Source organism: Panulirus ornatus, chromosome 2, assembly GCF_036320965.1.
Source record: "Panulirus ornatus isolate Po-2019 chromosome 2, ASM3632096v1, whole genome shotgun sequence".
NCBI classification, from domain to species: domain Eukaryota; kingdom Metazoa; phylum Arthropoda; class Malacostraca; order Decapoda; family Palinuridae; genus Panulirus; species Panulirus ornatus.
The window spans coordinates 33,236,900-33,251,433 of record NC_092225.1 but is presented as its reverse complement, the minus strand read 5'-3'; the positions used below and the strand labels follow the sequence as shown (position 1 = coordinate 33,251,433).

Below are 14,534 nucleotides of genomic sequence, written 5' to 3'. Positions count from 1 at the left end.
ATTTTTCATTATATGTTTAAACAGTATGGGAGATAGTATTACATTTAAGTTTCACCCTTATTTCTGATTAACCCACAGTTACAAAAACGTAATGAGTCAATGCGCAAAAAACTGGAAGCAGATTTAGCAGAATTAGAAGAGGAACGTGAACGGTTTGAACGTGAGAGGAAAGCTTGGGAGGCAGCCAATGGTGTAACTGTGGAGGAGCTCCGTCGCAAGTCCTTAGAGTCCATCAGCAGAGAGTGAGTACCAAGTGTTTGCCTGGTTGCTGGGTTTTTTCAAATTGTATTAATTGGTTTAACACAATTGTATTATTTTATGCAATACAGCATCCATTTGTAAGTATAAATGTCCAGCAGATGTGCTTAAGCTTCTATGTTACTAACCGCTGGTTTACAGAAAAGAAATTGTGCAATCAGTACTCATTATACATTGCTTTTTTCTTTCAGGAAAATTATAATCCAGATAAGATTATGTTAATCAACAAAGATTAGTTGTCGAGTCTCATATTACTAATTTATGATATACATACATTGTGATAAAAAAGTAGTTATGTGTGTTCATGGCTGCAGGACTCTGTGGGCTATAGGAAACTTCATCAACACTATTATAAGCAGTAAAACATGTTATCATTAATGTTATGGGCTGTAGGACATCTTATCAGCAGTTTTATGAGTAGAATGTTATTTTATCAACATCATTCTGTTGTGGGTTGGAGGATATCCTTTTAACAGTGTTATGTGCTGTTGGACATTGTATCAGCAGTTAAGGGATGAAGGATATTTTATTAGTAGGACATTGTATCAACAGTATGGGATGGAGGATATCTTATCAGTAGTGTTATGTGTTGTGGGATAGTCATATTAACAGTCAGCTTGAATATCTTGCAATGGAACCTCAGCACTGATGGCACAGACTTTCAGTTGGTTTTTAATTGTTCGCTTATGTAAGGTCACCTCTTCACATTTTAAAGTAATGCTTTTCTTGTGCATGACAGAAGTGTTGTTACTCATGATTATCTAGCTGTAGTATCTACTGACCATTCCATTACAGAAAGAAAAATTACCCTTCTTTCATAGGCAGACATGGAATATTTTCATTTTTCATCAGTTTTTGATTTGCTTATATTTCATAGATGCTAAAAAAATAGTAAATTGAGTTTGTAGAATCTGGTTAGTGTGAAGGCATCAGGCTGTAAAAAGTATATTTGGTGCAATGCAGTTCCTGCTATGATAATGTATAAATCACATAATAAGATATAGTGGCTGTGATTCTTTGTCAAACAGAAGTTGTTTAGGATTCTCAATTGTACTGCTCCCATTATGTAAATCTGAGTATCTGAGCAAGTAACATTAACTGACTGGTTTTGAAAGGCATCCAGCTAAAGCCTTGTACACAAAGATTGTTGCTGTGGCAGGTTACTGAATCCTTTATAGATAAAAAATAAGGCTGAATTAGAAGGTAAGAGGGAATGTAGGCTTTTCATTTTTCATAAATGAGAGCAAGGAACTAAGCAGGAGGGGACTAGATGAAGTTATGTGATAGGGTTTGTAGGACTCGAGGAAATATCAAATCTTATAGAATGTGTGGAAGGATTCTAATGTTGTTACAAACTTTTTTCATAGTAGCCAACATAGCACAGGAAAAACATACCCTAGTCAAGGCCATCATTGATGAAAGGAAGAAGGAAGAGGATGAGAAAAAAAAATTGTAGAATAAATTTATTTTATCTTCTCTGATGTTTGTAGACTTGACCCTTACAGATAGTAAGGTTATAGGAAACAGGAAAGATAAATGAAGGAAGAAAATACCATGGATTCATTGTTCAAGGGAAGATGGAAGTATAAAAATGGTCAATCCTTGTGTGGTTGATTCCACACAGAAACAGTGGGAAGCAGTATCTAGTCTCATGATGTGGTTGAAGGCCTTTTTGGCTTGGACACGTGCACACAGCTCCTGAGAACAGTGAACAGAATCATGCTTAAAGAAGAGAGTGAAGGCAGATGGAAAGCAATTGTTTGAGAGAATGTATATTTGAAGTAAATGAAATGGAAGCTTTTGATTCCAATCTGGCTAAGACAGAGTTTTAAGAAGAGCCACCTTATATATGTAAGCCATACTGGGGTGAATGGGACCCTTTTAGATATGGCATTGCTGCTTAGAAGGAAATTGATTTTGGCACCTATACAGCATCTCCATTTAGTGAGCAGATTTTGTGATGTTTGTTATGTTGGGTTTCCAGGATAGAATTAAGGATATGGTTATGCCTAAAATGTTTGTGTTACTGCAGTGCTGCACTGTAGTATTTTAAAACTTGATTCCAGGAAATAAGTGAGATTTGGATAGTTATAGAGGTAGAAGTTACATTTTCTTTCAGCTGAATTCAACCAGGTTAATACCTCCCCACTCCAAAATGCTTCTCAAATCAGAATTTAGAGAGGATATGTGTTCCCTGCAAGAAAAATATTGAATATTGGAGAAAGGAGGGGAAAGAGAGTGAGTTGAAGTACAGTATGTCAAGTGAAAATCTTGGCTTAAAGAGAGAATAGGGTTAGAATTTGAATAAAGATCGTATATGGAGAGAAGAAAGAGGGTTGATGATAGGATGGAACTTTGAAGGATGCCACTGTTGATAGAAGAAAAGGGGAGGTCATTCCATTGATGAGTACTGTAACAAAACAGTTTGAAAGGTATCTATATGTTTGAGAGCATAAGCCAAAGGAAGGATGTGTAGAGAATGAAAACCTATGCTTCATCATGTCAAATGCTTTAGAAATGTCAAAGGCCACAACAAAGGATTTACCAAGATCCTTCAAGAAGGAGAATCAGAGATGTTACATACAGATTGTCATTGGACCCTGCAATGTTAAAGCTGACTTTGGTGATATGAAAGAAGGAAATGGAGATTCTTAGCATTTCAGAAAGTGAAAGTAATGGAGAGTTTCAAAGATTTATGAGATCGCAGAAGTGAGAGTGATGGGACAGTAATTAGATTATTTGGAATGATCGTATTTAAAGATAGGCTGCATGAAGGCATGCCTATAAAAAAGGGAAATCTAGGTGGAAAAGTTTTAGATTTTATACTGAGACAAGACAGATGAGCAAAGATTAATCTAGCTCAAAAGCATGCTCCATTAGGAAACAAGGAGGTATGCTGTCCTTACCATATACCTTGCTCAACTATAGCTGGAAGAATGTTCCTTAGACCTTTCATGGGGAAAGTGTAGGAAAGGGCATAGGACCTTTCATGGGGGAAGTGTAGGAAAGGGCATAAGGTTTTTGGGAGGAGGTGGGTGGGTGAGGACTACATTGTAGAATCATGTAAAATAGAGTTAAAGGATATTAAGGTGCTGAAAAGTGTTGCTGTATAAGTTGGGGAGTTAGCTATAGATAGATCAGGTCAGGAAAGTGGATGAAAGGTTGAATTGCGGGAGATGTTAAAGATGTTTTTAGTTAAGGCCAAGAAAGAATAATTATTTGTTAAAGGCAGATCACCACACCGTCTTTTCATGAAAGCATGCTTGATACTCTATGAAGAACATGATTTGCACCTATTCTGAGCAAAAGTAAGGGTGTAATTAATTTCAAGGGATGAAATGCATTTCATGGCCTGAAACACTCATTCTTAATTGCAACAGATATTAAGACAAGAGCCATCAAACCAAGATTGAAAGAATGACAATTGACAATAGGTGGTTTTAGGAGTGAGTTGTTTGAAATAAATTTGGTAGTGTGTTTAGGCTGTGTAATGTCACCTTAGTTTTTAAGTGTTTTTAATGGGCAGATTGTGAGAGTGAAGTGAGTTAACAGCAGTTTACTGTTAAACTATATAGGAACAGAATGGAAGCTAGTACAGTTATTGTAAGTAGATACTACTGCTCTGTTAGTTGAATTAAGGAAGGAACTTGTTAGATTTGTAGGCTGGATATTATGAACCTTTAAGACAGGAGAGGTAATGATGGTGATTACACTCTCTGAGGCACTTTTACTCTCCCAGGTAGAATATTGCTGCTTTTTCACATAATCTTTCAGAGCAGGAGAAATTTTAAAGTTGGAAAGTGTATTAATATCATTCACATTCTTCAATGACTATGTTGAAAACTAAACAACTATGAACAAAGAGGCTCTGTTCTATCCATCCATCTATATCTCTGACACCTATTCCATTCTGGAACTCCCTCAAGGGGATGGCCATGGCAATAGTCTCCATAACTAGTGAATGCAAGTGCTACTTCATAGCCTTTAGTGCCTCAGTGCCTCACTCTTAAAAGGCCACTGGCAGAGGCAAGTCTAGCACAGTTTTTGCAGAAGCTCCGACTTAATGTTCTTAAAGACTACTTCTACCTAATGCTCCTACCTAATGTTTCTACCTTCTACTTCTACCTAATGTTTTTACTTTATGCTCCTACCTAAATGTCCCTACCTACTAATTCTTTCTGTTGCTCTATCATTTTGCCAAGAGGCCTTGGCTAGTACATAGCACTCACCACAAGATAATCTAGTAACGAAGAATGAGTTGTGTGAGTTAAGTGTTATTAAGTATTATGCATGACAAGAAGAGATTGTATGTTTGTGGACAGAATGCCAGTAGTCCACGTGTGGGTGAGGCAGAAAGAAAAGACAGCTACTCGGGTCTGAGGAATGCAACTCTTCAACCACTTTAGTGTTGGCTCACTACATAGCTGTCACTAACCCTTCCAATACCCAGGCAGGTAGTACTGGTAATATACCTCCCTTGTTGTTGGCTGTCTACCAACTACAACATACTTTAGAGCACATAGAAAGAAATATTGTTACTGATATTTGGAAAATCCTAGGGGGCATACTCTACAGTTCACTTACAAAAGTAGTTTCTAATTGGCACAACAGGCATACACAAGTATGTGACTAATAAAGGAAAGAGATGATAGCTCCTAGTGCTGTTTGTTACTGAGATAAATCCCATCTGTTTTGGCTGTGACTTTTTGATGACTGCTCAGATTTATTAAGAAAATTTTCAGCATTTTGTTGCCCCTTACATGGCTGCTTCAGTGATAAAGGAAAATACATGATAGAAGGGGAAGCTTGAAAATGAAAACAAAATTGGGCATATAATTTTTTTTTCTCTTTTTTTCCCTCAGCCTAAGCAGTATGATTTGAAAAGACATTGCATGACAAGCACAAAATATATGATCATTTTACAAGTGAGCTGAAAATGCAAAAAATAGAATTTCTTATGCATGGCATTGATGTTCAGAGAAAGTTATTCACCCAGAGGCATCAAGAAACTCAAATTGCATTAGAATTAAGTTATGAAGTTGCACAAATTATAGCAAAAACTTTGCAACCATATACAGATGGTGACTGTTAAAAAGAGTATGGATGTTAATGCTCAGAAACTATGTCTAGGTACAGTGAAGAAATTTGAAAATATATCAGCTTAAATCATAAGACAGTGCAGTGCATATTGACTGTTTTTTTAAGTTATGTAATAGGACAGCTAAAACAAAGAGCAAAGGACTTTGTCAGCTTTTCCTTAGCAGCTGACAAAACATCTCATCAACTGGACAGCTGTTAGTATTTCTTGATGTAAAACAAGATTTTACTGTTCATGTGCACAGTTTTTTGGCCTTAATTCACTGAAGAGTTAAACAAAAGGGAGCAATTTACTCAGTGGACTTTTGGAACGTGCAGTCTCATTAAGCCTAATTTGAAATATTAGTCAGCGTGGCAACAGTGTGGTGCCTGTTGTAATTGGTGCACACAGTGGAATGGTTCCATTTTCAGTCAGACACCTTGGTGAATGCAAATATGAACTTATTCACTTTTACTGCATTATACACCAGCAGAATTTGTGTGTTAAAATCTTGTAAACTTTGAACATTTAATGAAAGTTGCAGTTTCAACTGTGAGTTTCATAAAATCACACGCATGAAATCATTGCTAGTTCACGTTGTCTCTTGATATTTTAACTGAGTATGGAGATTTTGTTTTCTTCACAGAATTCGAGTGATTAAGCTGGCGAAGTGTGCTGAAATGGTTCTGCAACCTTTTGTTATTAAAAAAGGGAAAGCATTTCGAAAGCTTGAATACATAAAATGGCTCTATAGTCTTGCATTTTTGTTGATTTTACTGGTCACCTGAATAATTTGAGGACTGACCTTCAAGGGAATATCCAGCTCGTTTCACTGCTTGCAAATCACGGGTCAGCTTTTCAACATGAACTTGAGCTGTTTCAGTCCCATCTCCTTCAAGGTGAACCCTGTAATTCTCCAACATATCAAAGTATGCTTGAAAAGCAAAATGAGTCTCCATAAGTGGTGTACTCAATGGTAAGTATATTTTTATTTATCACTTTATGAATGTAGGTATAATGAATTATAAAATCTGTATTTTATACTTTCAGCAGCTGACAGCCTATTTTAAGCAATCAAATGTAGTGTCATTACATTATCAATCTAACATTAGAACAGTATATGATTTAGATGGGTACATACTGTGGCCTGCATACATTTTGTGGTCCCAGCTTAAGATTCAGTCTGTTGATGTAGTAGCCTGAGAAGTGCTTGATGATCTGCATTTGGGGCTTAGAGCTACTGCTGGTAACTGTCTCATCTGAAGGGAAGAGGTTGTTCTTGCCGGCCTAAATCTAGAAGCTTTCAATTGAACAAAACAATTCATTCCCAGTATGACTACGGTAAGTATAAGAGAGTGAAAGAAGGATAGGGGTTTAGGAAGCAAAACTAAGTCTTGATCATTGGTTTCATCTGTAGGGAAAAGTAGCTTTTGTAGGTTTTGAGTGCTTTTTCTTTACAGGTGTCAACAAGTGAGCAAGTGGGAGAAGAGCATAACCAAGTAGAAGACATTGGGAATTTCTTAGACTTGTTAGGAAAAAGTTGTGATTAGCTTTGTGGCTGAGAGAGGAATCTATCTTTTAGACATTCAGATGCCATGCACACAATTTCCTGCAGATCCTGGTTCAGGTTACTGTGAACAAGGTGCTGGCAGAGCTGCAATGCCATCATTGACCATCAACCAGCAAGAGATTCCTCAGAAAGTGTAAAGTGGAAGCAAGCTTTCTGAAATCATGAGCACAGGGAGTTAGGGTAGATCTAGATAAGGTGTATCATATAGGTAGCAATGTTTATTGTTCAGGAACAGCTTGGAAGTTGAGAATATGAAAGTATAATCTCGAGAATAGTCAAATGTGGAATTCATTTAGGTTTTCAAGGTACCAACTGAATAGCAGCTGTGATGTATGTCCCCCCAGTTTCAGAATGGAATATATCTGTCTCTTTTGCCTTTTCTCAATCTGAGCTAGAAGTCTGGGCTTATGGTGGAGCATCATTGTCAAGATCTTTGGGAATATGGAAGTCACTGACTAAAACCTTGAAGGTCCATTGGTGAGATCACAGCTCTCATATTTGAATTATGATCATATTGTAACCATTTGTGAATCTTGAGTCTATGAATCATAGTGAGTGAACCTAGGTGCCTCAGTCTGGTACCAGAGATGTTCTGGTGAGGGTGGAGGTGACATCTATTGACTTAGCTGTGAATTATTATCCATTTAAAAACTTTTAAGAAATTTAACTGCATTCAGTCAGAATTGCCCCACTTGTTTGGTGGTTAACATGAGTTTATATCACAATTTTGGGTTGTTTCAAGGTTATGTGATTTCCAAATTGTTATAATCAATAGTGGCCACTACCTCAACACTGAACCTGGCATCCCTCTCCTTGTAAGTGTCACTTAATGAATTAGTTGTTTAGGATTAAGGACAGAGAAACTCAGCAACTTAAACTAGATTTTTTTTTTATTTTATTCGTGTGCACACTGTTCATATGTAATAGACCTTACATTTCTCATGCACAACAACACTGAACCGGGTAGCTGAGTGATGGTTTACCTTTTGAATTAAAGGTGTCTGGAAATTGATACTAAACACTGGAGAGTGGGTTTATTTTCCTCATTGGTAAGTATTAAAAGGATCCTTTACACTGTATTCAGTCATTCTGTATTAGGAGAGAGAGAGAGACATGGTGTTGTGTGATTAAGGTAAACATTCACAATGAACATGAATATTAGTTTATTGCAGTAACATGATAAATTAGCCTTAATTATGTTTAATGTGATACCTGTCCCCCATAGACATCATAAGCCTCCAGAATCTTTGTGAGAACACAATGGATGAGGTCTCTGCAGCCCTCATGTGGCAACAAAGGCTAAGGGAGACTGAGAAGAAGGTGGAAGGGTGAACTGAAAGAGGCTATGAGTTACTGGTAACTGAACATTCAGGAGGATGAGAGGCGTGCATGAAGAGTAACCAATTGGAGTGATTTGCTATACAAGGGAAGGGTGATGCATAGTCAGTAGTCTGAACCAGAGCATTTTAAGTGGTCAAGGAAAACCATGGAAAGGTCTGTGGGGTTTGGCTGTGAATAGGGTTCTCTAGTATAGGTACATTATTGATGTCAACTAGAGTGAATGTGAACAAATGAGGCTGCTCTTTGTCTGTCCCAGGCACTAACATGCTATTTGGGCAATGGCAAACGAATGAAAAAAGAATTTATAGTCTTTCTGTTGGACATAAACTTCTCATTCATGGTCCCTCTATATAAAACATGTTTATATATTTTTATTGGTGATGAAATTTCCAACCCCACTATTTTCATTAGTGAAATATCCTAAAATAAACTTTTTTTTTTCATATGCAGTGTCTTCAGATTTAATCCCCAAAAGACATTAATTCTGATAGCTTGAGTAATGCAGAAAAGACTACCTTCTTCCTTTCTTATTTGCATCTTTATTTTTTGTTGTTGGAATCCCAGCATCAGTCACTGGTGCATTTGTCTCAGTCATGCTGACTGTTGAAAGATTTTTGTTTAGATGCACAATCTGAAACAAAAATAAAAGTCCCCTTAAAGTGAAGTAATGTAACCATGAGTACAACATATGCTTTTGTGGTGTTGTTGTAAACTCATTAAGAAAGGAAACTTCCAGAAGATCTCACAGTATATTTTCATTATCATTATAACAGATTATGAATCACTCTGTTCATTTGTGCAAAGCTTCAGCAACTGACATTGACTTTTAAGATTTTGTAGGAGATTTTAAAGAATCTTATTGTTGCAGTCTGTAATGCATGGAATGTATTTCATCCTTCAGGTGATGGAGTGATCCAAATGTGGAAAAAATTTTTGTGCTACCATTAGTTTTCAGGAAAGTTCATCTCATAGATATATATTGTAAACAGGGTTAGTATGAACTTCAACAGATAGTCATAAAAAGAGAGCATTAGAGTGACCTGTCCTTGAATATAATTTGTTGGGAAGTTAAACATTATATTTTATGTGTGTGTTAAAGTAATTTTCTTTCTACCATTGAGTTGATCTTATATATTAAGAGGGTAGGATTAACTCAGTTATGTAGAGGTTAGTTCCAAGTGTAGAAAAGTAAGATTAAAGGGTTGGCATCAATACATACAGATGTGTCTAGTATAGAAGTGTAAGTAGGAATCCATTGATATCTTTTTAACTTAGATTATACAATCAGTGCGATGTGTTCATGTGTGAGTGTGTGCTCACTAACCCCCGGCTACCTCCCACTAACAGGACCTCCTCCCTGGCGTCTTCCAGCACTGCTTCAGGAGGCTCTCAGAAGAGCTCCCCAAAGTTCTCACGTACCTACTCACTTCCCAGACACAAATTCAAACAGAATGAGCAGTGTAACCAGCAGTAATAGGCCAAGATTAGAAGAGAGATGAGGGAATATGTTTATGCTGTCATTCATTACATGTTACACATTTCGTTTGTTTTTGATGCTCAAGTTGTATCATACATAGTCTTGTGAACATGAAAGTTTTTTGTTGATATGATGTTGTTATCACTTAAGTGTGTCAAGATGATGACTGTTATACATATATGATAATGAGGTTTAACCCATGTAAGATGACTATAATAATGTAAGAAACGCCTACCATGAAATTATCAAAACATTACAGTAAGATAGTGAAATTGATTTATATTTTATGAAATAATTGCTTGAGGCTGTGATTTACTGTGCAGATACATAGCAGGAGGGGCCTTGGTCTTCTCTTATTTTGATGTTAGTGAGTTAGAGCTGAAGAATTCTATACTTGAAATACCGATGCATTCATCTGTATGTAGATGTATTCTTTCCATGTCTGCATGAGTCAAATACTAAATTCTTCTCACTCCTTTGATGATAATTATTATTATAATGTCTTAATAAGTGATGCCTTACTTTTGCACTTGATATCAAATGAGGTATGACAACAATTTCTTACATGCCCTTTCAGTCATGCAGGTGGACTCAACATGAAATAGAATCCTGAAAAATTTAAACAAAATTGTGAACAATCTGTCCTCAAATAACCTCATACTGGTTTTTAGCTAATGGTGATTAATGTAAACAAATTAGAACTGTGGCTTTAGAACTTGCCTGAAGATGGTAGTACAACAGACCTTTTCACCATGTAGAACCTTGGATATGACCAGTATATTATTTTGCTGACATGGAGGTCAGTGAAGCAGGGAAGGAAGGTTGCTACATATGTCGATGGATTGAACCATGAGATTTTTTCTTCTTCATCCCCCCATTAGATTGACCTTTGTTTGACAAGCTGTTTTGAAGGTTCTTGAGTTGATGGCAGCTCATCAAGATGCTTAGGTGATAGATGACTTTAGAATTCTTTGATCAAGACCAGTATTTATAATGAAGTCAGTCAAATGAGCTGCAACTATAAGATTGTGATTTGTTTCCAGATGTGTAGTATTCTTTTATGATTAGTAACTTGGATCTTTCAGCAAGAGGTTTAAATTACAGTGATGTCAGATATTGGTTGACTTCTCGATATGAAGTGTCTTAAATCTGATTCTGTACAGTGATATGTCGCAGGCCATCCTATGATTTCTCACTAAATTGGACTCAGTTGCAGAAGTAGATAAACTTTAGAGTGACTATTTCTTTTTAATTGAAAGTCAGTCATGCTCTTGATAATAAACACATGCTTGGGGAGTGTAGTTTCAGATGAGTGCACATCTGGTGAAATGGAGTTTTTGACTATGTTAGCAGGGTAGTTGTTTAGTCATTGCTTGTCAAGTCATTACTGTGTGTATGTGTTTTGTCAGTGTCATGTTTGTTAATGGAAAGGGACCTTTGTATAGGTTACTGAAGTATGAAGCAGGGATAAGTTTTTGTCTTTGCCTGGGGTTGGATGTTGGTTCTTGGGTGACTTGGATGGGAGGAATCTTGAGCTAATGTCAAGGAGTAAGTGCTGAACACAAAAGTGACGTATCAGAAACATTTTTGTCAAATGTTACTTGAAAAAAAAGGATCTAAGTTGTGATGGGGAAGGAAGCAGGAACTTCAGTCGGTTTACTCTTACCAGTGTCAGAGAGATGAGTTAGATAGGATGGAAGGTTGAGAAAAGTACAGGACACACAGGACAAGTGCCAGCTAGCTAAATAAGAAATTATTAAAAGTGTCAGAGAGTTGAGTTAGATAGGATGGAAGGTTAAGAAAAGTACAGGACACACAAGACAAGTACCTGCTAGCTAAACAAGAAATTATTGAAGAAAGTTGGGGACACAGAGGCTGACACTTCTACACTGAGGAATCTAGCTGATAAAGTGGGTGGCACCAAATTAGAAAGATTGTTAAAGTGGAGGTTGATAAACTTAAATCACTAATTATTTTTGGCTTGAAAGTTCATACACCAGTTAAGGAAGAAAGTGGAAAAAGGAGGAAATACATATTATAAGATTACAGGAGGCTATGGGACTACCAGATATGATATCCATGATAAAGGAAAGGAGAGCTGATGATTATAACCAAGACTTAAGGGAGCGACCAGTTATAGTCATGTTTTGACCAACAGTCATCAAGTTAGAAAGTACTTATAAAAACTAAGAATCTTGAAGGGAAGAGGAATTCAGTATGCCAAACCAAAGGGGGAGAGGGAGAAAAGTACAGAGTTCCTTCAAAAGACAAAAAACTGGAGACATTACATGTGGCAAAAGGATGAAGCAGCTCTGCCAGCACTCCAGAGAGGACAGCAGATTTAGGAGATGGTAATGTCAGACTGAAAGAGATGTATTCAGATGTTGGTGGATTGATAGTCAGTGGTAAAGAGTTGGATTTCAAGGATCATACAATGGAAAGTGCACCAGATATTGTTGGAGTTGTGGAAACTGCCCAGATTGGTACATGATATCAAGAAAGAAAAAAGAAGGCAAAGGAGGGGGAGGATTAGCTTTTAGCCTTTAGTTTCAAGAAATATGGCCCATTCAGACAATTCATAATGGGAAAATTAGGAAAGAAGAGTATATGGATATTAATATTATATAATCCTCTATAGGACTGCTGTGATTTAGAGATATACATTGATAACAATGAAGGAACAGCCAGGATGGTACATGAAGCTGTAAAACACTTACTTCCTAAAGATGGTACAGCACTGATAAGGGGTGATTTGAATTATAAAGAGATAGAATGGGGAATTTTGATTCACAAAGTGATAGGGAGTCATGGAGACATGTTTTTAGAATATAATTTTTTTTTTTTTTTTTTTTTTTTTCCCCCCCCGCTGTCTCCCGCGTTTGCGAGGTAGCGCAAGGAAACAGACGAAAGAAATGGCCCAACCCACCCCCATACACATGCCTTGATTCAATCCACTGACAGCACGTCAACCCCGGTATACCACATCGCTCCAATTCACTCTATTCTTTGCCCTCCTTTCACCCTCCTGCATGTTCAGGCCCCGATCACACAAAATCTTTTTCACTCCATCTTTCCACCTCCAATTTGGTCTCCCTCTTCTCCTCGTTCCCTCCACCTCCGACACATATATCCTCTTGGTCAATCTTTCCTCACTCATTCTCTCCATGTGCCCAAACCATTTCAAAACACCCTCTTCTGCTCTCTCAACCACGCTCTTTTTATTTCCACACATCTCTCTTACCCTTACGTTACTTACTCGATCAAACCACCTCACACCACACATTGTCCTCAAACATCTCATTTCCAGCACATCCATCCTCCTGCGCACAACTCTATCCATAGCCCACGCCTCGCAACCATACAACATTGTTGGAACCACTATTCCTTCAAACATACCCATTTTTGCTTTCCGAGATAATGTTCTCGACTTCCACACATTCTTCAAGGCTCCCAGAATTTTCGCCCCCTCCCCCACCCTATGATCCACTTCTGCTTCCATGGTTCCATCCGCTGCCAGATCCACTCCCAGATATCTAAAACACTTCACTTCCTCCAGTTTTTCTCCATTCAAACTCACCTCCCAATTGACTTGACCTTCAACCCTACTGTACCTAATAACCTTGCTCTTATTCACATTTACTCTTAACTTTCTTCTTTCACACACTTTACCAAACTCAGTCACCAGCTTCTGCAGTTTCTCACATGAATCAGCCACCAGCGCTGTATCATCAGCGAACAACAACTGACTCACTTCCCAAGCTCTCTCATCCACAACAGACTTCATACTTGCCCCTCTTTCCAAAACTCTTGCATTCACCTCCCTAACAACCCCATCCATAAACAAATTAAACAACCATGGAGACATCACACACCCCTGCCGCAAACCTACATTCACTGAGAACCAATCACTTTCCTCTCTTCCTACACGTACACATGCCTTACATCCTCGATAAAAACTTTTCACTGCTTCTAACAACTTGCCTCCCACACCATATATTCTTAATACCTTCCACAGAGCATCTCTATCAACTCTATCATATGCCTTCTCCAGATCCATAAATGCTACATACAAATCCATTTGCTTTTCTAAGTATTTCTCACATACATTCTTCAAAGCAAACACCTGATCCACACATCCTCTACCACTTCTGAAACCACACTGCTCTTCCCCAATCTGATGCTCTGTACATGCCTTCACCCTCTCAATCAATACCCTCCCATATAATTTACCAGGAATACTCAACAAACTTATACCTCTGTAATTTGAGCACTCACTCTTATCCCCTTTGCCTTTGTACAATGGCACTATGCACACATTCCGCCAATCCTCAGGCACCTCACCGTGAGTCATACATACATTAAATAACCTTACCAACCAGTCAACAATACAGTCACCCCCTTTTTTAATAAATTCCACTGCAATACCATCCAAACCTGCCGCCTTGCCGGCTTTCATCTTCCGCAAAGCTTTTACTACCTCTTCTCTGTCCACCAAATCACTTTCCCTAACCCTCTCACTTTGCACACCACCTCGACCAAAACACCCTATATCTGCCACTCTATCATCAAACACATTCAACAAATCTTCAAAATACTCACTCCATCTCCTTCTCACATCACCACTACTTGTTATCACCTCCCCATTTGCGTCCTTCACTGAAGTTCCCATTTGCTCCCTTGTCTTACGCACTTTATTTACCTCCTTCCAGAACATCTTTTTATTCTCCCTAAAATTTAATGATACTCTCTCACCCCAACTCTCATTTGCCCTTTTTTTTTACCTCTTGCACCTTTCTCTTGACCTCCTGTCT

At 37.8% G+C, this 14,534-nt stretch overlaps 1 protein-coding gene across 3 annotated transcripts in view; it reads left to right on the top strand.

Moving 5' to 3' along the window:
• The window catches only part of pnut (septin 7-like protein pnut), a 150,678-nt gene that overhangs the window by 114,511 nt on the left and 21,633 nt on the right, over nt 1-14,534 (top strand). For 2 of the 3 annotated variants that reach the window (XR_011714256.1, XM_071675083.1), the window contains exon 9: nt 79-242. Coding sequence is in view for 2 of the 3 variants with exons in the window: in XM_071675083.1 (XP_071531184.1) it covers nt 79-242 (164 nt within the window). In the remaining variant the exon portion in view is untranslated. Of the gene's footprint in view, nt 1-78; nt 243-9,593; nt 10,203-14,534 lie in introns of those variants that run through there. The other variant, XM_071675074.1, reaches the window with a different exon arrangement.